The sequence below is a fragment of the Streptopelia decaocto genome (genome assembly GCF_964273445.1).
Source record: "Streptopelia decaocto genome assembly, chromosome: 1".
Classification (NCBI taxonomy): Eukaryota; Metazoa; Chordata; class Aves; order Columbiformes; family Columbidae; genus Streptopelia; species Streptopelia decaocto.
The window spans coordinates 212,443,579-212,470,774 of record NC_138663.1 but is presented as its reverse complement, the minus strand read 5'-3'; the positions used below and the strand labels follow the sequence as shown (position 1 = coordinate 212,470,774).

At 51.2% G+C, this 27,196-nt stretch overlaps 2 protein-coding genes across 2 annotated transcripts; both read left to right on the top strand.

The window, feature by feature from the left end:
- Nucleotides 1–490: 490 nt before the first annotated feature.
- On the top strand, nucleotides 491–17,514 carry LOC309447275 (uncharacterized protein; the record flags this gene model as incomplete). The annotated part of the gene is made up of 4 exons (XM_082067704.1): nucleotides 491–1,434; nucleotides 4,525–4,529; nucleotides 8,784–9,750; nucleotides 16,443–17,514. The coding sequence occupies 4 exons, from the start codon at nucleotides 491–493 to the stop codon at nucleotides 17,512–17,514; spliced, it is 2,988 nt and encodes a 995-aa protein (XP_081923830.1).
- A 5,452-nt stretch (nucleotides 17,515–22,966) lies between these two features.
- Nucleotides 22,967–24,095, top strand: LOC309447265 (olfactory receptor 52K2-like; the record flags this gene model as incomplete). Its single annotated transcript, XM_082067693.1, has 1 exon — nucleotides 22,967–24,095. The coding sequence occupies exon 1, from the start codon at nucleotides 23,088–23,090 to the stop codon at nucleotides 24,093–24,095; it is 1,008 nt and encodes a 335-aa protein (XP_081923819.1). The 5' UTR covers nucleotides 22,967–23,087.
- Between the last annotated feature and the right edge of the window lie 3,101 nt (nucleotides 24,096–27,196).

The following is a 27,196-nucleotide window of genomic DNA, read 5'->3' as shown; positions in this document are numbered from 1 at the left end:
TGCAAATACACACCTGCTGTGGTTTCCCAAGGTGGGGATCAGATGGGACACACCAGCCCAGCAGAAGACACGGTTCACATCTGCAGAGGTGTGTGGGTGACCACAGTCCTGCTGAGCCACAGACTCAAAGAATTCTGGGGTTTGTCCCATGTTAGGTTTTGTACTGATGGCAACTAAAGGTACTCAGCTTCTCTTTGTATCTCCTGAACTATGGAGTGGAGGGTTGGGGACAACAGCCAGTGCCAGACTGGGATGTGAGGAGCGATAACTCCTGCATGTTCATGTGTGTTTGCATCTTGCCAGTGTTTGGCCTGAGTGTACCTGGATAAGAGGCAGGAGGATTTGACCACAGGTCTGTGTGCCTGAGAAGACAGGCAGGGGTAGTCTGCCTGTGCCTGGAGTCCATCACAGTGTCTACTACAGCTCTTTCCTCACCCTTTCAATGCTAACTGCTCCTGTGTCTTCCCTTCCAGCTCTGCAGCAGTGTCTCATGTCCTACTCAAACCACTCGAGTCCCTTGTCCTTCGTCCTCACAGGCATCCCTGGGCTGGAGGATGCTCAGTTCTGGATTGCCTTCCCATTCTGCACCATGTACTTCATGGCAGTGCTGGGGAACATCACAGTCCTCTTGGCCATTTGGATGGACCCAAGCCTGCACCTGCCCATGTTTTACTTCCTCTCCATGCTGGCTGCCATTGACCTTGTGCTCACCACTTCCACCATGCCCAAGCTGCTCAGCATCTTCTGGTTCCACTCCCATGAGATCGACTTTGAGGGCTGTGTGGCCCAGATGTTCTTCATCCACAGCTTCTCCATAGCAGAGTCAGGGGTCCTGCTCGCCATGGCCTTTGACCGATACTTGGCCATCTGCAAGCCCCTGCACTACTCTGCCATCCTGACTGGCCCCACCACTGCCAAGCTGGGTTTGGCTGCTGTGGGCCGTGGCACTGCCATCATCATCCCTTTGTCATCCATGGTGGCCAGCCTGTCCTACTGCGGCTCACACGTCATTGACCACTCCTACTGTGAGCACATGTCCATGGTGAAGCTGGCCTGTGGGGACACGCGGCCCAACTGCATCTATGGCATCACGGTTGCCACCATCGTGGTGGGTTCAGACTCCATCCTCATAGCTGTCTCCTACAGGCTGATCCTGAGGGAGGTCCTAGGCCTCTCCTCCAGGGAGGCTCGTCTGAAGTCCTTCTGCACTTGTGGCTCCCACATTGCTGTCATCCTGCTCTTCTACATACCTGGGCTCTTCTCCTTCTACACTGACCGCTGGGGCCAGAGCATCCCTGCTCACCTCCGGATCCTGGTGGCTGATCTCTACCTGCTGGTGCCTCCCATGCTCAACCCGCTCATCTACGGGATGAGGACCCAGCAGATCCGAGAGCTGGTGCTGAGCCTGCTCCGCCAGAAAGGGATCCCATCCAGGTCCTGACCCCAGTCCATTGCTAATGCCAGGTGGGATGGAAAGGGGCTGGGACCAGGGAACAGCAGCAGCATGTTTGGAAAGCAAAGAAAAAGCTTTAAAACCTCTCTACTGGAACAGCTGGATGATCCCTCCATCATCTTCACAGTATGTTTGGGATTGGAAGGGACCTCAAAAGATCATCTAGTCCAATCCCCCCAGTCTTGGCCAAACCCTGAAAGATGGGAGCACGATGGAAACTTTGACTGGTGAAACATTCTTTTCATAGAATGAATTCTACATTCCTCTTCAGAATGCAGAGATAAATCGCATCTAACTGTATCTGTACCTGTCCTCCTCACACCTGTATCACCTCATGGCTTTCCCTCTTCATCTCTGCTCTCCATATAAGACCCTTACCCCTTTGGGAATTAAAGTCTGTTTGTGGGTTCATCCTCCACACACACCTTTTTCAGCCAATCTGTAATTCTTCATTTATTCACTGACTAGTGAACACACGGAGACACACACACACACACTCACTCACCCTCATCTGGATGTTGGCCTAAACAGATCTTCTTTTCCTCCTAACTCTGTCTTGGATGCATTTGCAACAATCACAAAAACTCAGCTGACAGATTCACAGAATCCCAGAATGTCAGGGGTTGAAGGGCCCTGGAAAGCTCATCCAGTGCAATCCCCCCATGGAGCAGGAACACCCAGATGAGGTGACACAGGAAGGTGTCCAGGCGGGTTGGAATGTCTGCAGAGAAGGAGACTCCACAACCCCCCTGGGCAGCCTGGGCCAGGCTCTGACACCCTCACCCCCAACAAATTTCTTCTCATATTCAAATGGTACCTTTTATGTTCCAGTTTAAACCCATTGCCCCTTGTCCTGTCACTGGCTGTCACCCAGAAGAGCCTGGCTCCGTCCTCCTGACACTCTCCCTTTCCATATTGATCCCCAGGAATGAGTCCCCCCTCAGTCTCCTCCAGCTCCAGAGCCCCAGCTCCCTCAGCCTTTCCTCACACGGGAGATGCTCCACTCCCTCCAGCATCTTGGTGGCTGTGCTGGACTCTCTGCAGCAGTTCCCTGTCCTGCTGGAACTGAGGGGCCACAACTGGACACAAGATTCCAGGTGTGGTCTCCCCAGGGCAGAGCAGAGGGGCAGGAGAACCTCTCTGACCCACTGACCACCCCCTTCTAACCCACCCCAGGTCCCATTGGCTTCCTGGCCACAAGGGCCCAGTGCTGGCTCATGGTCACCCTGCTGTCCCCAGGACCCCCAGCTCCCTTTCCCCTACACTGCTCTCTAATAGGTCATTCCCCAACTTACACTGGAGCTCATTTGAGAACGGGTCCACAAGTCACACTGAAACCCTGCAGTGTCAAATAAGATAATGTTCTTTTATTATTAGAATTTATTTTTATTATTATTATCATTATTATAATTATCATCATTATTATTATTTCCTTTATTATTAGAAACACCAAAACACCATCAGCCCTGAAATGTGGGTCAAACACTTTTTTTTTTCCGATATTTTGATGGGACTCCCTAACTTTCTCTGCTGTGTCTCCTGCCTCAACACACAGGCACCTGTAATGGGATTTTGAGGAACTCCAGGTTTTCACAAGTCTTCACTTGCCTCCGAACTCCTGTCAGATCCTGCTCCTGTGGACATGGTGCTTTAGCAAACCAGTTCTCCTCTCTGGAGACCCTGTAATGCTGCACGTGCTGCACTGCACCAGGGTGACACATCCTCCCTCCGTCCCCCAAACCAATGCTCGGGGCAGCGTTGTGCCAGGGGGAGCAGGAGCTGTTTGCCATGGGGTGTGCAGAGCGGGTGGAGAGGGCGATTGCACAAGTGTCCTTTGCTTCATGCAGATCTCCTCATGCAAAAGGCAGGACCATAAACTACAAAAACACCCGAGAGAGCCGTAAACTACACAAAAAGCCTACAGGACAATAAGGTCACCTGCAAGCACGGGAGATGAGGAGCAGGAGTGTGGATTAAAGTAGGGGAGCAGAGCACAGGGACTGAGCTCTTATTGTTCTCCTCAGCAAACCCATAACAGATTTTAACTGTGATGAAAATTCATTTCCTAACAACACACGCCGACTTACTGTCCCAGCTCTTCTTATGCCTTCAGCTAATGGGAATCAGGGCGCTCAAGTCTGGTCTCTGAAAGAATATGAGGTCCTGCACGTATCCTGCACCAAGCTAGAGAGGAGAGGGGAAGGTTGCAAAGAGCTGTGGTGACCACCAAACCCCAGCTGGTGGGTACAAACTCAGTTCTTTCAGTATGTCCTGACACTGCTGCCTTTGGGCTCTTCTGGATTCCACACAGTCACACCCACTACCACCACCTTGGGAAAAGCACCATCCACCCAACGCCCAACCGCTGAAGCACGGTGCAGATCCTCCCGCCTGACTTGGAGACCAGACTTTTCCACTCCAAGTCTCCCATGCTGGTTGAAGTTGGGGCTGGAAGGGCCAGTGCCAGGTGCTCTGCCTGGAGCTGCCAGGCCGTGGAGTCACTCTCCAGTGACAGGTCTTCTCCCCATGTGCCAGACTCACTCTGCCCCTCACCACCCCCTGAAAGCACCAGAAACTTCCAGGCTGATGGACCACTATGGTCATGCACACGCCCCTTGGTTGACAGACAGGGCCCTTGACCAGTGGAAAGCCTTGGCTGAGAGAAGTTTCTAGACAACTCCCATAAGTGACCACAGCTCAGATTCAACTGGGGTATAAATGGAGCTGCTGACGACCCCAATGGAGTTGGTCTCCTAGGAGCAGTGGGTCTGCAGTGGGAGACTCCCCTCCTTAGAATGGGCATCTAAGGGACATTCACCGTGGACTGAGGCACCTTGCTGAGATGGTAAGTGATCATCTGGGGACCCATGAGAGTCCTCACTTTGACACAGAGTGAGAAGATGTTAATCTTGAATGATCACCCTTGAGTTCTGTGATACGATCCCCTTGAGTCTGAGTTGGTTGTATAATAATTAACTCTGAACCAGTGTCCGAGCCTGTGTTGTAGAGGGTTATTAGAGTGCTGAATAATTTTGGATAAACCCTGTTTGTGGTTGGTTTCTGTTAACCAGATCTGGTTAGTATAAAGTCTGTTTGGAATTTGTTTCCTGCCTCAACTGACTTTTGGGGTGTCCCAGTGACACCAGTATCACCCAGCCTTCCCCCCTTGGGCACCCGCAGCCAGGCTTGGTGCAGCTTTTCTCCTCCCCTTCAGGGAAGCCCACCACCGCAGCAGCCCTCTCACCACACAGTGCCAGCCCTCCTTGGTCAGGGGGTTCTCAGTGGCAAAGCCCGGCTTTGCAGAAGAAGGAGACACAGACAAAATGTGTCTCTGTCAGGTCAAAGTGGCCAGAATTGGTCTGTGACATGATTTCTATCTGCTGCACTCTTTCTGCTGTTGCCTTAGAGGATGCAAAGCACAAGTGAGGGACAGGACATCCCTCCCCAGGACTTGTAGCCTCTTACAGGATGGACACAGCCAGGAGCTCCATCTCATGGTCACACAGACCATGGAAGGACACCCAGACCACATGTCACAGAATCACAGAATCAGCTGGGTTGGAAAAGACCTCAGAGATCATCCAGTCCAACCCTTGGTCCAACTCCAGTCCATTGACTAGATCATGGCACTAAGTGTCATGTCCAATCTCAGTTTAAAACCCTCCAGGTGAGTCCAGCACCTCCCTGGGCAGCCATTCCAATCCTGACCACTCTCTCTGTAAAGAATTTCTTTCTAATCTCCAGCCTCAATTTCCCCTGGCAGAGTTGAAGCCCATGGCCCCTTGTCCTATTGCTGACTGCCTGGGAGAAGAGCCCAATCCCCACCTGGCTACAACTGCCCTTCAGGTAGTTCTAGAGAGTGCTGAGCTCAGCTCTAAGCCTCCTCTTCTCCAGACTAAACAAGCCCAGCTCCCTCAGCCTCTCCCCATAGGGCTTGTGTTCAGGTCCCTTCCCCAGTCTTGTTGCTCTTCTCTGGACCTGCTCCAGCACTTCAATCTCTTTCCTGAGCTGAGGGGCCCAGAACTGAACACAACACTCCAGGTGTGGCCTCCCCAGTGCAGAGCACAGGGGAAGGATCACTGCCCTTGTCCTGCTGACCACGCTGGTTTGGGTACAGGACAGGACACCATTGGCCTTCTTGGCCACCTGGGCACACTGGTGGCTCCTGTTGAGCTTCCTGTCCATTAGTCCCCCAGGTCCCTTTCTGCCTGGCTGCTCTCCAGCCACTCTGTGCCCAGCCTGGAGCGCTGCAGGGGGTTGTTGTGGCCAAAGTGCAGGACCCGGCACTTGGCCTTGTTGAACTTCATCCCATTGGAATCGGAATTCGCATCTGGAAAGATGCAGCATCCTGAAAATAGAGAGCTGGCATTGCCAAGCTCAGGGACCTGTGTTTGGAAGGCTGCATGTCAAAGGACGAGGAAGAGTTCCAACTGCTGCAAGGGTGATAAACACAACAGGGGATGGGCAACAACATCTTGATTAAACAAACTGAGTTAGGGGGTTGGTCAGTAATGAGCAAGTCGGCTGCACACGCCCATGTGTGTGGACTCGTTTCTCGAGCCCTGAGAACAACACACCAGGGACTCCTCTCAGCAAACTTATAAATGCTTCCAGCACTGAAAGCTCAGGGTGAGAGCAGCTGGGGACATTCCTGGTGGCAGCAGGGCTGGCAGCGTCGCTCCTGCCGGGGCGGGAGAGGCGGGTATGGCTGCTCATTGAGCTGGATGAACCTGCAGCATCAAGCCAGGTAGGTTATCCATCTGTGTGGGGATTTCAAATAGAAGCAGCAAAGAGGATATTGTGCTTTCATATTTTATTTGTAAATATATGTATGTATTAAAAGAGAGGAAAAAATAATAAAAAAAAGAAAATAGTCTGGAAAAGGCCTCATGACCATCTTTACTCCCATCCTTCTTGACCATATTCTCTACAAACAAACATGATATTTGGAAAAACTTTTAGGCAACTGTGGCTTCTTGCAACAGAAAATTCTCAGACCAGCTTGCACATGGTCATCTCAGAGCATTTGATCTACAACTGAATAAATTTAAGGACAGACTTTATCTGCAGGCACATCGCTTTATTCTCCTGCGTTCTGTTTGCCTTCAGGAATGGGAAGGGGATGGGAGGAGCAGGGAGGGAATGTGCGGGTTTGGTTTCTGAAGGTGTTTCTGCAGTCACCCCCTGGACCACCCTCAGAAGCCTTTCAGAAGAGATGTGAACAAACCCTCATTCCATCTGGCTGCTTTGCCAATAAAAGGGGCTATATCAGGGTCATCCCCAATAGATTTTTGTCCTGCTTGGTCTTCTATGAAAACAAAGCATTGTCTCCTTGGGCACTGCAGCTTTATTTTCATCAGCACATTGCTGTCTTTGCCGTCGGAGACATTTTCTTTAAGCCTAGACAGAATTTCTCCTACTCTTCCAGGGCTTCAGACCCCTGACATTACTTTCACAGGACACGTAGGACAGACTTTTCCTTTCCCATTCACTGCAGCCTTTAACATGCTTCAAGGCTTTTTTCAAGACCGTTTCCCAGGTGAGTCAGTCACCTCAGCTCTCCAGCTTAACTTTGTCCTTATTCTGAACTCCCTTCAGTTTGCCCTTATTTTCCATAAAGTGCCCACCACAAGGCACATCATTCTGAAGATCTTCCAGCTCAGTCCTTTGCTCCTGCCCTTCACATTCATCCTACCTGAGTGTGTTCCACCAAACAAGCAATTTTGAGAGTATCGTTAGCTCAAAACTTCACTTTGATCCGCAAATGTGTTTTATAAAAGAAGAGAAAGAGCAGCAGTCAGATTGGCCTGGGAAGATCTACCTTTGATAATGTGGTGCTTTCTGGACATGTCACACTCTGCCTGCAAGGTCCTGCTGGAAAACACCAACTGGTTTGGTTGACAGATGAGCTGCAGCCCTGGGAAACAGAAACCCCAATGCTTCTCTTTCCCGAGGGGAAGAGGTGAAAGTGATATGGGCAACTGGACCGAAAAATTGTGGGAGTATTTAAACCACAAATAGAGCAGAGCTCTTCAAAGACTGGTCTTGGGGAAACTCTTGTGCGTCATCAGAGGCCCCTTGGTGAGACCTCGTCTGTACCTCTGGCCAAGCATGGCCAAGAAAGCTGCTCTAAAGGAAGGTGTAGAGAGGAAAAGTGGTTGTGGACCAGGAGCAGAGCTCTGGCCTTGTGAAAGGGGACAAAGACGAGAGAGGAGTTTGCACAGCCAGTGTTAGGCTGGGAGGAGGGTTGTGTGGTTCTGTGGATGTGCTGGGGTGAAAATGACAGGGAAGAAAAAGCATCATCATATTCAGCTTCAGAGGTGACAGACAGAAACTGGATGGGAACAAATGGAGAGAGGAAAGTGGAGGTAGTTTCCCAGCTGTTGGAGCAGGGTGGAGGGTTGGAACTGTCTTCAGCAGAGGCACGAAGCCAAAATACCCCAGGGTGCTGACTGTTGGTTCTCCTGGGTAGGATGAGCTGTCACACCTGAAGCAACAGGCACTCAGCTTGGTGATCCAGAAAGTGCTTTTCAGCTCAATCTTCCTAGATCCAGAGCAAGAAAAGGGGAAACTTAGATGGGAAATTAAATAGTTGGTGCTAATGAAAGGGTTAAAAATTCTCCTGCAGGTCTGAAGTAAAACTTCCATCACCTGATGTTTAATTATTTCCATGGTGGCTGGTAAAGGAAGGTCAAGGATTTGACTAACTCTTCTTTGCCTGTTTTGATGTAGGAGCTATGGGATGTCAAATGATGCCAGCGATGTCAGTCATGCAAAAGGGAAGGGATGATTTCACGAAAGGTTCCACTAGTTTGTCAAAATCCTTGGTAAAAAATGAGGAAGAAATTGTTGCCCTGAGGGTGGTGAGAGCCTGGCCCAGGTTGGCCAGAGAGGTGGTGGCTGAACCATCCCTGGAGACACCCCAGGCCAGGCTGGACGGGGCTCTGAGCACCCTGAGCTGGTGAAGATGTCCCTGCTCAGGGCAGGGGGCGAACCAGCGGAACAGGGTATGTCCTTCAACCCAAACGATTCTATAATTCTATGGTATGGATGCTAATATTTTGCACAGAAGAGGGTAGATGGGTTTCCGAGGTGTAGTTAACAAAAATGGAGAAACCACATCAAGCTCAGGAAGTCCCTGAGCTTCAAATTGCTGGAAGCTGGGGAGGCACCCAGGAGAAGTATCGTGCTGTGTTTCCTCTCTCATGTTCTCCCCTCAGGGTCTGCTTTTGCCGCTGGGCATAGGATCTGAGGCTGGATGGACCTGTGATGTGAGCCAGGGGATGGCTGTCCTTGTGCGCCTGGGCTCTCCTTGCTCGGGCTCCTGCAGTGACCAGCATGTCCAGCTCATTTCCCACCAACACCTCGCTGTTGGAGCCGCATCTGATGGGCATCCCAGGGCTGCAGCACCTGCACCTCTGGATCTCCATCCCCTTCTGCATCATGTACCTCGTCACACTGGTCGGGAACTGCACGCTCCTGTACGTAATAAAGGCTGATCCCAGCCTGCATCTGCCCATGTTCCTCTTCCTCTCCATGCTGGCTGTCATTGACCTGGTGATGTCCACCTCCATCACCCCCAAAATGCTGGGCATCTTCTGGTTTAACTCCACCACCATCAGCCTGGGTGCCTGTCTTACCCAGATGTACTTTGTTCACGCTTTCTCTGCAGTGGAGTCAGGGGTGCTGGTGGCAATGGCCTTTGACCGCTACATGGCCATTTGTCACCCACTGCAGTATCTGTCCATCCTGACCAGTCCCGTTGTGGTTGCCATTGGCTTGGCCACCTTGATCAGGGCTGTTGTTTTCATGACCCCCCTCACCTTCCAGATTCTCTGCCTTCCCCTGTGCGGCCCGGCCATCGTGGGCCACTCGTACTGCGAGCACATGGCCGTGCTCAGGCTGTCCTGCGAGGACGCTGCCTTCAGCAGCACCTACAGCCTCTCCATCTCCACCTGCGTGGTCAGCTTCGACTCAGTGCTCATCGCCATCTCATACACGCTCATCCTCTGGGCCGTGCTCGGCCTCTCCTCCCCACAGGCCCGCAAAAAGGCCTTTGGTACCTGCGGCTCACACTTCTGCATCATGGCCCTCTACTACATCCCTGGGCTGCTCTCCATGTACATGGAGAGATACCACCAGGAGCTCCCACCCCACATTCAGGTCCTGCTGGCTGATCTCTACCTACTCATCCCACCAGCATTCAACCCCCTGATCTATGGCATCAGGACGAAGCAGATTCGTGATGGAGCACACAGGGTGATCTCCCGGAGGAGACCCATGGCAGGAGGGATTGGGTCTGGCCTTCAGGGCCCAAGGCTGGCGCTCATGACGACAAACCCATTCCCTAAGATGGCCAAATCTTCTGCTGGACCTTGGTGTGGCTCTCAGTGTATGTTCAGAGCTGCAGGTGCCCCAGGAAATGTTGGCACCCACTGAATCCAGGTCAGCACCAAGGGCTTCAGCTGGTTGTTCTGCCCATCCCTAGTATGAGGCAGTGGCGTTGGCACAGCATCTCTGGCTGATCCAGCTCCCTCAGATCTCCCAACAAAAATACCTTTGCAGCCACAACCTGAACTTGTTCTGACAATATGACCTACTGCAGCTGAACCACGGAAACAGCTGTTTCATCAACGCATCATTCTATGTGCATCAGAGCTGTGCCAAGAGGTGTGAGGGACATGGGGTCTCAGGACCACAGGGTAACTCTGACTGCAAGGGACCTCAGGAGGTCTCTAGTCCAACCTCCTGCCCAAAGCAGGGTCACCTATGAGCCCAGACCAAGTCGCTGCTTCCTGGGAAGTGGCTGCATGTGGCCTGCTGATGGGAAGCAGAGAATGAAACTTCTGTTTTGCTTTGCTTCCCCACACAGTCTTTGATTTTGCTTTATTAAACTGCCTCTATCCTTACCCATGAGCTGTTGGCTGCTTTTGTTTTGGTTTGTTTTGTTTTCCGTCTTATTTTCTCCCTCCCATCCTGCTGAGGAGAATAGTTATAGAGCAGCTTGGTGGGCACCTGTAGTCCAGCCAAGGTCAACCCACCGCAACAGTGGTGATAAACCAGGGATGTTTCAATTACTTGCACAGCCTCAAGGCCTTTTCTGCTCCTCATGTTGCCCCAGCAGTGAGTGGCGTTGGGGTGCTCAGGGAGTTGTGGGGGGACACAGCTGGGACACCTGACCCCAGCTGACCAAAGGCTCCAGATCAGAACAATGAACACTGTGACATGCGTGAGGTGACAGGCTCCAAAGTGTGTGAAAGGCATGGGAGACCTCCCTTGGGAAGAGGGTCTTTTTTTGGGTGTATTTAGACTTCCTGATCTGCCAGTGAGGCACATCAACCACTCAGAGAAGTGAACTTCAAGCAAATTGACCTAAATATACGGGTTTTTCTTGAAAGGTGCTCCCTGCCCACAGTCTAACACTGTGACCCTGCCACAGAATCCCAGAATCCCAGAATGTCAGGGGTTGAAGGGACCTGGAAAGCTCATCCAGTGCAATCCCCCCATGGAGCAGGAACACCCAGATGAGGTTACACAGGAAGGTGTCCAGGGGGTTGGAATGTCTGCACAGAAGGAGACTCCACAACCCCCCTGGGCAGCCTGGGCCAGGCTCTGACACCCTCACCAGGAACAAGTTTCTTCTCAAGTTTAAGTGGAACCTCCTGTGTTCCATTTTGCACCCATTGCCCCTTGTGCTGTCACTGGTTGTCACCGGAAGAGCCTGGCTCCATCCTCCTGACACTCCCCCTTTCCATATTGATCCCCAGCAATGAGTCCCCCTCAGTGTCCTCTTGTCCAGCTCCAGAGCCCCAGCTCCCTCAGCCTTTCCTCACACGGGAGATGCTCCACTCCCTGCAGCATCTTGGTGGCTGCGCTGGACTCTCTCCAGCAGTTCCCTGTCCTGCTGGAACTGAGGGGCCACAACTGGACACAATATTCCAGGTGTGGTCTCCCCAGGGCAGAGCAGAGGGGCAGGAGAACCTCTCTGACCTACTGACCACCCCCTTCTAACCCACCCCAGGTACCATTGGCTTCCTGGCCACAAGGGCCCAGTGCTGGCTCATGGTCACCCCGCTGTCCACCAGGACCCCCAGGTCACTTTCCCCTACACTGCTCTCGAACAGGTGGTTCCTCAACTTATACTGGAACCTGGGCATGTGGCCTGACTACTAAAGATATTCCCTCTCTCGGCAGGACATGGTGCTGGAGAGCAGAAATTGCACCATTGGAGCAGATGTCATGGGACAGAACGGCTGACATGGGGACCACTGAAGGACGCATTGGAGGCTGCACCTCCACCTCAGAGTGTGCACACATTCCTCTGGGACACAGCGATTGCAGAGCTGGAGACAGGACATGGGCTGAGGAGAAAGGGCAAGGAATTCCTCTTAGGGCAAGGAACGCAGGACAAAATTCCCATATTAGGAAAACCTCCCCTTTCTGTCATAATCTCTAGGAATAACACTCCCTGCACAACACATCTTCATTCTCTCCACCATCTCACATGTCCCTTATTGCTGAGTCCCTGTGCTGAACAAATCTGGTGCTGTTCTTTCCTATCAAGATTTTTATTTGATGGGAGGGCTGGGGCACTGGAAGTGGAGCCAGAAGAGACAGGACAGGGCAGAAGAGGGTCTCAGTGGGACAGAGCTGGGATGGAGGATCTCTGGGGCAGTTCCACCTGTCCCTTCAGTGCTGTGCTTGGCCTTTCATCAGTCATTGCTGTAAAATAAGTGTACCTGCTTGCCTTACATCAGGTAGGATAACTTTACATGTATGACAGAGTAACTGTCAAGCTCCACTTCAGAATGGTGTTCCTCTTGTATTGTACTTCTGCTCACACATAGGTTCCCACCTGCACTTCCCCCAGAATCTTTTGTGGAAAATAAGACGAAAAATTAGGGAAAATTAGGGATTTATTCCCTAATTAGCTGGCATTGTGCTAATGACCCTTAAAGGCAGGGCTTGGAGCTGCTGGAGGTTTGGTATCACATGTGGTTTCCTCATGCATGATCAGTTCCTCAGCATCGCTCCTCACCTATGTACCGCGTGGTGCAGCCAGGGCTGAGGACCCTCTGTGAGATCCCACCTCCCTGCATGGGTTCTCAGATTCCTTTTGGGGACTCAACAGCCGTGAGAGCTTGCTGTAATGGTTCTGAGTGGAGAGAAGGGTGGAAATCCAGAGTTTCCAAACCATCCTGCTCTCTCTGGCAAGACCAAAGGGGTTTTTCTCTACTTTTTAGTTTACATTTTGTGCATTGGTCTCATGGGCACCCGACGTGCTCTGGAGACCACGGTGCTCCCGAGACCACGACAGTATGACGCTCCAAGGGAGAGCTAATGAAAGAAGCTGAAGCAGTCTTGAAAATCACCATCTCCTCACAGGACAGACAACCCAATCTCTGCCTCCTCCATCTGCTGTTCCTTGGGGGAGAGGACGGATGAATACCCTGGCACTGCACTTAAGAGATGCGCAGGGATGTTCTGCTGCAGCCTCCCAGGTGACAGTCCCGCAAGGGACAGAGATGTCTTGCTGTCTGACAGTGCTTGTCCTTCTCGGCAGAGTGGGATGAGGAGCCTTTGCTCAGGCTGCAAAGCTCATCCCTGCGCTATTTCCATCTCCTAGGCCCAGCAGCCCCAGTGACCAGGGTTCTTCAGCACTGCTGCAGTACTGAAAACAATATTGCAACAAGCACTGGCTATGGAAAAGAGCTTCTGGAAGCAAATCTACTCTTGCCTTGGATGTTGGCACCTGGGGACGTGTCCCTGGACTCAGACACACGTAAGTGCCTGGAGGGAGGTGTCCACATATGATTGTGTGCATGAGTGCTTGGTGTCTAAGCACTGAGCACAGCCAGTGGAGATCCAGCCCCTGCAGTCAACACATCCTGGAGAGCAACCCAGCTCATCCCAGGGCAGACCCTCACATTTAGGGAGCCAGTTACCTGAGCTCTTACCTGACTGCCAGAGGGTTTTCATTCCACTGCCCCTTACCTGGATGTCTACAGCCACTTGAGATGCCTCCAGGTACCCAAGGCATCCACGTGGGAGATGCAGACCATCACACGGAGGGGGTTGGTCTCTTCTCCTGAGTAGCAAGTGACAGGATGAGAGAAAACAGCCTCAAGTTGCACCAGAGGAGGTTGAGATTGAATATTGGGAACAATTTCTTCCCCAAAGGGCTGTGGGGCATTGAACAGGCTGCCCAGGGCAGTGCTGGAGTCACCATCCCTGGAGGGTTGGACAGACGGACATGATGTTCTCAGGACATGGGGCAGTGCCAGGGGTAGGGGCATGGTTGGACTTGACGATCTTCTCCAACCTAAGTTGGACTTGATGATCTTGAGGGTCTCTTCCAACCAAAATGACTCTGTGATTCTACCACGCAGGGTTTGCAGGGACTGCACCCTGCTGGGTGTAAGGGAATTAGAGGCCGAGTGGGACACACCAGGGGTCTCCGATGGCTCTAGGCAGCTGAACCATACCCCAGGTCTTTGCGGAGGGACCCTCATGTAGACCCTGAGATCTGGTGTGTTAGACTGGGTTTTGCAGCACCCCATGTTTTCTGCTCCACAGCAGGGTCTGGTCTGGAAGGCTGGTCCATGTCCCTGGCATCATGTGGGTCTGCTCGGGAGCATGGGTGGGTGAAAGCAGCTGTGGGTTAACCCCGCTGCTCAATCTGGAGTCACACCTGGCTCCTGCAAGACGCTGGTTACCGGAGTGCAGAGGGTCAGCGCCAGGCAATTGAGTGCAGTGATTGAAAACGAATTTTCATCCCGCTTTAGCCTCTAAAATGTCCCAATTAGCAGACGTTTAGACCAGAAGGTAAGTGCTTCTGTCCTGATCGGTCTTTCCAGCCACCAGCTCTTGCAGCAACCCCACACCTGGGGCAAATCAATAGTTCAAATGGAGGGTTCAAAACCTACTGAAGTCTGATTTTTATTTTTAAACTTCAAGTGCTGTGTTTCCTTAGTTGTCTCCCAGTATCTTGTTTATTTCTATTCTGAACTTGTCTAGCTTCTGTTTCTCACTACTCCCATACTAAGCATGTCTAATGATAAATTTTAGCCTAAATAATCCTGTAGCAGGGCTGTACACAGGTGAATTTTCACCTCAGTTCACTGAACTTCCTCAGTCCAGCATCCTCACAGCTGAACTGAGGGAGTGGGTTGGATGAGCGGGATGAGGTGACTGTGAACTGGCTGAAGGGAAGAAGCCAGAGAGTCGTGGTCAATGGGGCAGAGTCCACTTGATCCTGTATCCAGTGCAGAGCCTCAGGGGGCAGTGCTGGGCCGGTGTTATTCAATATATTCATCAGTGATTTGGATGAGGGAATAGAGTGACTGTCAGCAAGTTTGCTGGTGACACCAAGCTGGGAGGAGTGGTGACACTGGAAGCTGTGCTGCCATCAGAGACCTGGACAGGCTGGAGAGTTGGGCGGGGAGAAAATTAATGAAATAGAACAAGGGCAAGTGTAGAGTCTTGAATCTGGGCAGGAACAGCCCCAGGTTCCAGTATAAGTTGGGGAATGATCCATTAGAGAGCAGTGTAGGGGAAAGGGACCTGGGGGTCCTGGGGACAGCAGGGTGACCATGAGCCAGCACTGGGCCCTTGTGGCCAGGAAGCCAATGGTACCTGGGGTGGGTTAGAAGGGGGTGGTCAGTAGGTCAGAGAGGTTCTCCTGCCCCTCTGCTCTGCCCTGGGGAGACCACACCTGGAATACTGTGTCCAGTTGTGGCCCCTCAGTTCCAGCAGGACAGGGAACTGCTGGAGAGAGTCCAGCGCAGCCACCAAGATGCTGGAGGGAGTGGAGCATCTCCCGTGTGAGGAAAGGCTGAGGGAGCTGGGGCTCTGGAGCTGGACAAGAGGAGACTGAGGGGGGACTCATTGCTGGGGATCAATATGGAAAGGGGGAGTGTCAGGAGGATGGAACCAGTGATAGGACAAGGGGCAATGGGTGCAAACTGGAACACAGGAGGTTCCACCTAAATGTGAGAAGCAACTTGTTGGGGGTGAGGGTGGCAGAGCCTGGCCCAGGCTGCCCAGGGGGTTGTGGAGTCTCCTTCTGTGCAGACATTCCAACCCCCTGGACACCTTCCTGTGTAACCTCAGCTGGGTGTTCCTGCTCCAGGGGGGGATTGCACTGGATGAGCTTTCCAGGTCCCTTCCAATCCCTGAAATTCTATGATCCTATTTTGTCACTAGCACAGGTGTTGTCAGGCACAATCCACCCCACAACTTTTGCTTGCTAAAAAGCTACCGGTGGGTGATCATCCAGGCCATTTCTGTCAACAGGCAGGGACCTGGTGTGGTCGTCACCTGCCTGGTCTGTGCCACAGTGTGGGGAGGAGCAGCAGAATCAAAGCTTTGGCACAAATGAATGTGTAGATCCTGCCCACCGCGCCCAGATTCTTCTTCTTGCCTCTCCAGGACTGTTCTCTGGAGTTTCTGTACTACCTTAAAGCTTCTCCTGCAAGAATAAAACCTCAGAAAATAATATTTTCCTCTGAATATTGCTTAGTTTTGCAGGCTTGCCTCATGGGTAAATGACAGAATGAAGATAGAGCAACAAAAGGCAATTTCATGATCACATTTATGTCCCAGAGCACTTTCCCAGACCACTTTCTGCCCTATAAATTTGTAGGAACTTCTTGTATTTGGCCCATGGCAGAGAAGCCAGGGCTGCTTAGGCAAACGCGCTGTCCGAGGGAAGCTGGATGCTGACCTTTCTCTCTCCTCTTGCAGATTATTTCCAGATGTCAGCTGAGCAGTGGTGAGGAACCAACAAGAAACAAGCCTTTCACGAGCAATGGACTGTAAAAGTTCCTTGGTTATCCTCGAAAGATGAACTTTTCACTTGATAGGAACTTTTAAGCTATAACAGCCCCATTTATTCAGCATTTCTGATCCATTTCCCTGCCTTGTCACTCCCATCTCACACATCCTAATAACAATATGGATTTGTGATCTGGCTCTTGCACTGATGCAGAGTCCCCATCTTATCCCCCTTGGTTCTGGACATCTCAGGGCTTGAAACTGGGCCCCTTTTTCTAAGCACAAAAGCAAGATTCTCCTGCATGGCTTCTGATCCCTTCAGCCACCCCAACAGCAGCTCCTCCTCTTTCATCCTTGTGGGTGTCCCCAGCCTGGAAGCGTTCCCCACCTTCCTGGGCATCCTCTTCTGCTCAAGCTATATCATCGCCTTGGTAGGAAATGGTCTAGTTTTGCTTGTCATTGGGCTGGACAACTCCCTGCGTGAGCCCGTCCATTGCTTCCTGGGCATGCTGGCTGTCATCGATGTGGTGATGGTGACATCCATCGTCCCCAAGATGCTAAGTGTGTTCTGGCTGAACTCTAAGGAGATTGGCTACGTGGCCTGCTTTGTTCAGATGTTCCTTGTTCACTCCACAACAGCAGAGGAGTCGGGAGTGCTCCTGGCCATGGCCATTGACCGCTACATTGCAATTTGTCACCCCCTCAGGTACCAAGCTATCTTGACTCACCAAACAATTGCCCAAATTGGCCTGGCCATTGTGGTGAGAGCTCTCCTTTTCATGGTCCCCTTGGCCGGGATGATGACAAACCTCCCCTATTGCCGTTCCCGCGTGGTTCCCCACTCGTACTGTGAGCACATGGCGGTGGCCAAGCTGGCGTGCATGGACCCCAGACCCAACAGGCTTTACAGCGTGGCTGGGTCCTCTCTTATCGTGGGGATGGACATGGCTTTCATCGCTGTGTCCTATGGGATGCTCCTCAAAACTGTCCTGGGGAAGAGATCATGCTGGAAGGCCCTGAGGACCTGCGGGTGTCACATCTGCACGATGCTGCTGTACTACATCCCTGGGATCGCCTCCATCTACGCGCAGCAGTTCAGCAGCGGCATCCCTGTGCATGCACAGGTTCTGCTGGCAGACGTCTACCTGATCCTCCCCGCCATGCTGAACCCTGTTGTTTACAGCATAAGGACCAAGCAGATTTGTCAGGCGGTGCTCAAAATGCTGTTTTCCAGGAAGGTTCATGCCTGGCTCCACAGTCAATGTTTTTTCCAGGTGTACGCATAAAGACAGGACCAATTGCTTTCCTACGGGGGACAGAAGCGATGTGGGGGGGGAGGACTCAGTGGCTGAACTGACCACGTGAGACCCTACTCTGTGACAAGACTTCTTGGGACTGGGATCATCAGCAAATATGAAAGTCCTGTTTCCTTTCCTCCTTTCCAGGTGATACAGAGAAGTAAGCAGCCACTTGTGGAGTCTCCTTCTGTGCAGACATTCCAACCCCTGGACACCTTCCTGTGTAACCTCATCTGGGTGTTCCTGCTCCATTGGGGGATTGCACTGGATGAGCTTTCCAGGTCCCTTCCAATCCCTGACTTTCTGTGACTGTGATTGAGTTGGGGAACTGCCTTAATTAACACAAGGATTCAGAAGGAAAGCTCACAGAGATGGCACATGTCCTCCAACAGCAAAGGAGCGGGACAATCCTCATCCTCCTCAGACACATTCAGGGCAGAGCTCCACATGGTCACCACCATGTCCCTCAACTCATAGCAATAAAAGGGGCAGGTGCAGCCTAATTCCTCTGACCTATTTCAGATATCAGCTTTAGACTGGGATAAATACCACCCCAAAATCACTGTTTGTCTCTGTGGATGCGATGGCAATCTGGAGGACCAGCTCCAGCCATAGACCGACACCATGTCCACAACTGCCACCTGTGTCTGTTCAGGTGAATCCCGCCCAAAAAGTTCTCTTTAGTCCTCACTTTTACAACAATTTAAAAATTAAACTCAGTGAAACACATTCAATTTCAAAACTGGTTTGAATGTGTCATTCCCCACATCAAAAATATTTTAGCCTGTCTTTGCAGTGCTTTTCTGACATTCTGCCCCGCTCTTCCTTGACATCTTGAGAAGAACAGTTGACAGCATGTTTCTGCTATCCTGAATTTGCATGTCTTACCGAGCTGAATTTGCACATTTTTGCCTGTGGGGGCCCGGGGAAGGGCTCTGGGGGGACGAGGGCAGCTCATGCCATGGCATGGCCCTTTGCACTGACACCCAGGAGAGACGTCCAGCTCCTCATTCAGCAGAGCCAGCAATGGAACTGCACTTGCATTGCGCATTGAACTGCACTTAAAAGGGGCCCATACAAAAGATGAGGACAGACTTTTGAGCAGGGCCTGTTGTGACAGGACAAGGGGTGATGGTTTTAAACTAAAGGAGGGAGATTCAGGCCGGACATGAGGAAGAAATTGTTGCCCTGAGGGTGGTGAGAGCCTGGCCCAGGTTGGCCAGAGAGGTGGTGGCTGAACCATCCCTGAGACATCCCAGGCCAGGCTGGACGGGGCTCTGAGCACCCTGAGCTGGTGACGATGTCCCTGCTCATGGCAGGGGGCACTGGGGGAATGGGAAGGTCCTTCAACCCAAACCATCTGTGATTCTATGCAGAAACACAGATGTCTTTCATTCTGCTGGAGACAACCTGCACGGCCTGTTCCTGTCTTGGTCATCTCCAAGCACCTGCTGTTTGTGAAAGAACTTAGATGAGCAAGAATTGATTTGGGCTGAGGCTGTTACCATCCAGCCCCTCACTGAGGTTATTGCCTGGAGAGGACTCGTGCTCTTGGGAATCTCCATCCAGGGGAGACTCCCGGCGGCGTTGCCTGGGGTGATTTATGCACAGCTCTGTTCTCCAACACAGGAGATGCGTCTTTCTCATTGTGAGCATACCCAAGGGTAGAAGGTGTCTGCAGGCAGAGAGCAAGGTGGGTAGCTCGGCTGGGGAGGACTGGTATGAGTAGGGGATGCTCTAGGTACCTGAGGGCAGGAGGCTGGTGGGACTCCAGCGTCTGACCCGCATACATTCACCATGTGAATCAGTCAAGAAAAAGGCAATTGCTTGGAATCTTTTTTTTAAGTAGTTTTTCAAAATTTTAAAGTTTCTTATGAAATGAAACTGCAGGCCAAACACTGCAGAATTCTGTTTAAGTGTGGGGGTTTTTTTTAGGTAAAAATAGGACTTGAGTTTAAAAAAGTAAAAAATAAATACCAAACCTTCTAACCAAAACAAAATATTGCTGCAAAAGAGTCAACTTGTTTCTGTTTGTATAAACTAACCAATAATTAGCTAAATATACATTTTCTGTTAAAAAAAAACTAAATTTTCAACCACGGATAATGTTCTGAATCCCTTGTGTATAACAGCAGGTATCTCAATAACAATCCATGGTCATGCAGCCGGGGGTTCTGCCAACAGGCAGAATTTGGTGAAATGGGCTGGAAAGCAGCAGAGGAAACGGCCTCAAGTTGCCCAGGGGAGGTTGAGGTTGGATGTGGGAACAATTTCTTCCCCAAAGGGCTGTGGGGCATTGAACAGGCTGCCCAGGGCAGTGCTGGAGCCACCATCCCTGGAGGGCTGGACAGACGGACATGAGGTTCTCAGGACATGGGGCAGGGACAGGGGTGGGGAACAGTTGGACTCAATGATCTTGAGGGTTTCTTCAAACCAAAATTATTCGACTCACCTTTGTGTCCCAACCCAAAATACCCTTTTTTTAATGTCCATGGGGAAGTGTGTTTGCAGGATGCAGAGCGTTGTGGTGGGAAATGCCCGATGGCACCGAGGTGTCCGTGATGAGAAGGAAAAGGTGCAAGGGCTGAGGTGGGGAGAGCTCAGTCTCGAAGATGTGACAAAGCCGATATAAAATGTCACAGGAAAGCGCAGGGACCGTCCCTTCAATCAAAGCGTTCTGCATCCAGCACTAATGAACGATGAGGAGTAAAGAGGAATTAAACCACAGGAAAAATAAAAGCTGGTGGTGCCTAGGAACTGGCGGTGCTGATCTAAATGCATTTCAGCCTGCGGTACTGATTTTTCATTAAAATTTAATTTTCCCAAAGCTGACAGAACTTAAAAGCAGATGGAATTTAGAAAAGGAAACTGCAGAGGAAGCCGAGAGATGTTTTGAACAAGTTCAGTTAATGGCCAAGAAAAGCAAATGGAGCACTGAGAGCTGCAACTAAAGCACCACGGACAAAGCGAGTTGGGGAGCTGGTCAGGATCTGATGGGAGGTAGGAGCTGCAGAGTAGGGAAACCACATAAAAGCAGATGAAGGCACCTGCCCCTCCGCATGGAGAAGAGGGGTCTGTGTCCACCTGAGAGAAGGGTGATCAGAGAAATTTGTTTTCTAATGTAATTTAATTGATTGGTGACTGGGAAGGATGTTAAACAGCCTCTGCTAAACAAGTGCAGCAGCAGCTCTGGGTAATTTGCACGATGGAAAAAGCATCTCTGAGTTGGGCAAGGAGGTTTTCGGCCTGTTCTGCCAAACTTTGACAAGCCCAGCGTGCTGCGGTGACAGCAGACGCTTCCTCAGGCCATTACTTTAGCAAGAACTATGATGATGTGATTAGCTGCAGATTGCTTAGCCTGACGTCAATGCCCAGCAGAACAGCCCAGAAGTTAACAGAAGATTTGGTCAATAAAGAATTAAAGAACTGGAATCGAATTATGGCAATCAGCGCGGCTTCGCAGGAAACGGCTCTTGTCAAACAAAACTGATCTCATTTTCTGATGAGATAGCAAGTTTAGTTAATCAATGTGTGTGTGTGTGTTTGAGTACAGTACACAGAGTTATCTATAAGAAATGTCCCTCACCGGGCTGCTGTCAGATGGGGAGATGACACTGTGCAACATCCGTGAAGCATCAGCAAAGTGGGTGAAGAGCAGGATGATTAAGAGACCTCAAAACGAAGCTGTCAGACCCATCATCACCAAAAACCTCATGTTTCTGCAGGGATGCCGCAGTGGCTGGCTCTAGGCGAGAAGTTATTCTGCACAACTTTCATCAGTTTTCCCCAAATCCCTACAAATTGCATCTCAAATGCTGCTGGGGAAAGGCAAGACATGGAGAGCAGTCTAGAGAGATGGGTGGTTCAAAGGAACTCCTGCAATGAGCTGAATACCAGGGTAAGGAGAGCTGGGCGGGTTTTTGGAGTGGGACGCTGGAAAACAGGCTCTGGAAAACCACTGGCAGCACATGGAGAGGGTGACACGGGGACCCAAGGGGCTTGTGCAGTTAGATAGTGGAATGAGTAAGTGGAGATGAGAAACTGGCAGTGCTCTGGGTCTTTAGTTTATCTAGAGTAACTCCGTGGTCATGGGAAGAACATACCCTCATGCAATGAAGGTTCTCTGCCATGAAGGGCTCTCTGGCCAAGCATGGGAAGGTGGAGGAGGATGCTGTGGGTGGGAGTAGAAGGACAAAGACAAATGGGAAGAAAAGCAGGTGGCTATAACCGTCAGGATGATTAGCACTTATCAAAGGCATCAAGAGATGGAGGCTCTCCATCTCTGGATGCCCACACGTCATTTCTTCCAGGAAAGCATGCTTGAGCAAATCTCATGTCATTGGGCTCCAGACAGGAAAAAGTGGGTGTAACAACTCCACCGTCTGTGATAGGACAGCATCCTGCACTGGTTTGGCCTCCAGTCTCATGGATGGGTGAGTGTGGAGGAGAGGCCAACAGCATTTTAATCGTGCCCTCCTTGTCTGCAGCTAGTGGCTGTCAATGATGCTCGTGTCCTCATTGTGTCGAGTGACAGCTCAGAGCACCATTTTTCTGTCCAGTTTCACCATGGACATGTTGTCCAGATGCAGTTTCTGCATGAACCAAAGTGCCAAAACGCTGGAACTTGTGTGACTGAGATGGGCATAGGGAGGGAGGACCTGCAGCGAGTCCTTAAGTCCTGCCATTGCCGTGCTCGTGAAGGGTGGGTAGAACAGCCTGGGGTCATTATGCCCCACTTCTTCCCACTGATAGCAGCAATGGTGGCTGGAAGCCATGACAAGGCAGGACACCGTGGTGGCAACCTTTAGCCAGAAGATACAGCAGAAGTTAGAGGTAAATCAGAGGGGCTGGAAGGGGAAACGGGGGAAGGTTTCCCTACGTGAGCAGTAGGACAGCCAGGACTCTCCAGTGGTGTGTCCTCTGGAATGCACTGAGCACAGCATCGGGGTAAAACCCTGGCCGTAGACAACAGGTTCTGAAGTTTTTCCGCAAATAGAACAAGATTGTGTGATGCTTGAAAACATGGAGTCATAGAATAGAATCATTTTGGTTGGAAGAGACCCTCAAGACCATCGAGTCCAACTGTTCCCCCAGCCCTGTCCCTGCCCCATGTCCTGAGAACCTCATGTCCGTCTGTCCAGCCCTCCAGGGCTGGTGACTCCAGCACTGCCCTGGGCAGCCTGTTCCAATGCCCCACAGCCCTTTGGGGAAGAAATTGTTCCCACATCCAACCTCAACCTCCCCTGGCGCAACTTGAGGCCGTTTCCTCTGCTCCTGGCGCTTGTTCCTGGGGAGCAGAGCCCGATCCCCCCTGGCTCCAAGCTCCTTTCAGGCAGTTCAGAGATCAGAAGGTCTCCCCTCAGCTCCTGTTCTCCAGCTGGACCCCCCAGGTCCCTCAGCCGCTCCATCACACTTGTGCTCCAGCCCCTCACCAGCCTTGTTGTCCTCCAGCAGTGTGCACAGTTTTATGATCAAACACGTGGCAGCAAAATCCCAACGTTTCTGTCACTGTTACAGGGAACTAAAGTTGGGAACACAGATGTGACTTGGCCCACTGTGCCATGTCAACCTCCAACCGATCCAACACCAACTCTTTGCCTTTTCTCCTGACGGGCATCCCTGGCCTGGAAGCTCTCCATGTGTGGATTTCCATCCCGTTCTGCTTCACATACATCATGACCTTGCTAGGAAATAGCATGGTCCTTCTCGCTGTGAGGCTGGACAAAAGCCTCCACGAGCCTATGTACTATTTCATTTCCATGTTGGCTGTCATCGACCTCATCTTCTCAACTGCTGTGGTTCCCAAAATGCTGGCTGTATTCTGGTTGGGTTCAAGAGAGATTGGGTTTGAGGCCTGCTTCATCCAGATGTTCTTCATCCACACGTTCACCGCAGTGGAGTCAGGGGTGCTCCTGGCAATGTCCTTTGACCGCTACACAGCCATCTGCAACCCCCTGAGGTACACCACCATCCTCACAAGCTCGAGGACCGTCCGGATAGGACTGCTGTCACTGGCCCGGGCAGTTGGTGTCATGATACCTTTAATGTGTCTCCTCACTGGCTTACCCTACTGCAAAACCAGAGTCATCCCTCATTCCTACTGTGAGCACATGGCCATGGTGGAGCTGGCCTGTGCCGACCCGTCTGTCAGCGATCTCTACAGCCTCACCGTGGCAACACTCTTGGTGGGGACAGACTCTGTCTTCATCGCCTTCTCCTATGGTATGATCCTCAGGTCTGTGATACGGCTGCCATCCCAGGAGGCTCGTCTGAAAACCCTCAGGACCTGCGGGTCCCACATCTCCATCATCCTGGTGTTTTACATAGGTGGCCTACTCTCCATGTACCTCCAGATGTTCCCGTTTGGCTTGGCACCTCACGTCCAAGTCCTGGTGGCTGATTTCTATTTGACAGTCCCTCCCATGCTCAACCCCCTCATTTACGGCATAAAGATGAAGCAGATCCAGGAAGGGATCTTCAAACTGTTGAGGCAGTTGGCAGGACTCAGTTTTCACAAGCTGATAAAGACAGGTCAGATGCCGAGAGAGGGAGAAACAGCCAAAAAATAATTTAACCCACCCTAGAGTAGATGTGAAGTTAAGTTCAATGAATTACGTACCCAAAGTGTCCATCTCCATCCAGTCACTTGAAAGGGAACTTAGACCAGATGTCTACTGCTGACATGGCAATAGTTTATTCACATGGAACCCATGGGCCAGTGCTGATGGGTGCTGGGCAACTGTGGCGGGTGCACTCGATCCCCCCCAGCCAGACCAGCAGCAGATTGGTCCGGGCTCAAGAGGAGGGAAGGGCCTGAGCCGTAACCAGGCCAAGAACTCCTTCCAGGAGACCCACAGGGAAGCAGAACGGCAACTGAACACCGGTGGCTTGTGGGCTGTCCTGGTTTTGTTATAAACAAGTTTCTCTCTTAGTGAATTTGCCTGTCAGCTAAAGTTTCTCATTAGCTGCATTTTCCTGAAAACCAGATCCATGTTTTGGTAGACACAGCAATGGAATGCGAGGTCATTTATAAGGATGGACGGACATCTCGCGATAGGGGCAATGAGAAACAGGTGACCTAAAACTGACCAACTGAAGTATTCCATCCCATTCACGTGATACTTCATATAAAAATGGGAGATCACGAGGATCTTGTCCCTTTTCCTTATGGCTGATATTAGGAGAGGATCTGGCGAGCTGTCCCTGCGAACTGAGGCCAAGTGACAGACTGAATCCAGCTCCGGTTGGCTGCAAAGTCCAGTCCAGGACTTCGGGTGCCGGCTCTGCAGTTGCCGGGACTTTCAAGATTGGTTTTGTATGTTTTGTATTATTTTCTCTATTTTTATCGGTAGCATTAATAAAACATCTTTAATATTTCCAACTCTCTTCTCACTGTCCTTCTTTCCCTCCCGATCGCCTGTGCTGAGTGGGAAGGGGGGAGAGTGGGGGTTAAAGCGGGAGAGGGGGAAGAGAGGGTGTTAACAATACATCTGCCAGGGTTTATTGTCACCCCGCAATCAAACCTGGACATGGGCGCAGGGAGTCCCATGCAATTTGACTACGAGTCAACCGCTTCATTCTACAAATACACCAGCCTGGATGAGCCACTTTGAGCTCTCCCTGCTAAATGAGTGAGCTGTGTGGCAACGGTTTTACTACTCACAGGTCAGTGGACGAGCCTAATTCAAGTTCAATATTAGTCATTTAGCTTAAGTAGATGCACACCAGATGTAATGGATTATTTAGAGATATAAGGTTGTATGATTTTTAATATACTCTTTGATTCATGTTACTTAGTAGACTAGATTTGCTAAACTTTTAAGCTCGTATTTGCCAAAAGCAACTGCAGACTACGCTAAACACCTGCAAGATGAAGTCTAGTGTGCATTTTGCTGGGAAAAATGGAACTGACTTGGAATACAATGATCCAAGGCTAACACAGACACATTATAGACATTGCAAAGTGGGGCCTGTTTTGCACTTCGCCGAGAAGAAAGGATTTATCCAGACAAAACGGCACCTGCAAGGGTATGGACCAAAACCAATGTCTAGAGCTGAACAAAACAAAGGCCCATGTGGAATCAGGGTAAAAGGGTCCAATGGGGAGCAAAGGACCTGGTGGTGAAATTTTGCTATTGGACTGATCTTGGTGTGAATGGTCTGTAGAGATATAAAAGTTTGTAGTTTTCTCTGCTCGGTGGGACCTGAGGAGCATCAGCCAGAGAGGACGGTTCGGTCACCGAGCACCATTGAGATGACACCACGGTGCTCGGTGCCTCAGGTCCCTCCAGAGGGGAGGAGAGGATGCTCCGGCCCCTTCCTTACTCACAAGGGATGGGAAGATCTTCCCCCGCGTTTCCTCCGCCCGTCCACGCAAGAGACGTTGGGTCCCCATTTCTAATCAGAAGTCAGACCAGTGTATCTGAGAATTATTGTGGCTGTGAAAATCACTCAGAAACCTGAAACAAAAGCTGTTTCCTATTCCTGACATCACCAGTGGTTACGTGTGCCAGGAACGATCACTCTGGGAAACAGAGTTACTTCATAATTCTGCCAAGAGTGAATGCAGATTTATCGCCCACTTTGGAGAGAAGGTGGTCTACTGAAGAAAGAAAATGAAAATGTTTCCTGTAAAATGTGATGCTTCCTTCCTTCCTTCCTTGACCATCCAAATCTCTCTCAAAACTGACACAAATCCTCAGAGTCCCACTGATACGCACCAGCTGGCAAACTTGCACGTTAATCTTGGCTCTGAACATGTAGGTTAGACCCAGCATTGCTGGCAATGGTGTTACACAACATGCTCCCAGTCACCAGCACCCTAAGAGATGCTTCTGCCTTCATGGAGCGCTGGCAGAGATCAGTGCACGGCTCTGGAGATGTGATCTTTTCTGTCTCTGCTTCCTGCTCTCTGTATCAAGAACAGCGTGGTTTCTCCACAAATTAAAAATAATTTAAAAGTTTAAAATCTCAAATGTTCAGTTCCAACAGAAACCACGGGTGAGGTCTCATCCTGCCACCTCCACGTGCAGAAATGCCCAATGCCCAAAGCCTGTGCTGATGCCCACAGTTGTTCTCCAGCACTGGCAGGACTCTGAACTTCTCCTGGTTGAACTTAATAAGGTTCCTGCTGGCCCGTGTCTCCAGCCAGCTGAGGTCCCTCTGGACACCAGCACAGCCACCAGCTGAGCCAGACACTCCTCCATGTACTTTGTCAGTACACGCATGGAAAGGTTGGTCCTGGATGAGCAGATGTCATCCTGTTGCCCACCAGGGACCTGGGGGTCCTGGTGGACAGCAGGATGACCGTGAGCCAGCACTGGGCCCTTGTGGCCAGGAAGCCAATGGGACCTGGGGTGGGTTAGAAGGGGGTGGTCAGTAGGTCAGAGAGGTTCTCCTGCCCCTCTGCTCTGCCCTGGGGAGACCACACCTGGAATCTTGTGTCCAGTTGTGGCCCCTCAGTTCCAGCAGGACAGGGAACTGCTGGAGAGAGTCCAGCGCAGCCACCAAGATGCTGCAGGGAGTGGAGCATCTCCCGTGTGAGGAAAGGCTGAGGGAGCTGGGGCTCTGGAGCTGGACAAGAGGAGACTGAGGGGGGACCTTATTAATGTTTATAAATATATAAATGGTGAGTGCCATGAGGATGGAGCCAGGCTCTTCTCGGTGGCAA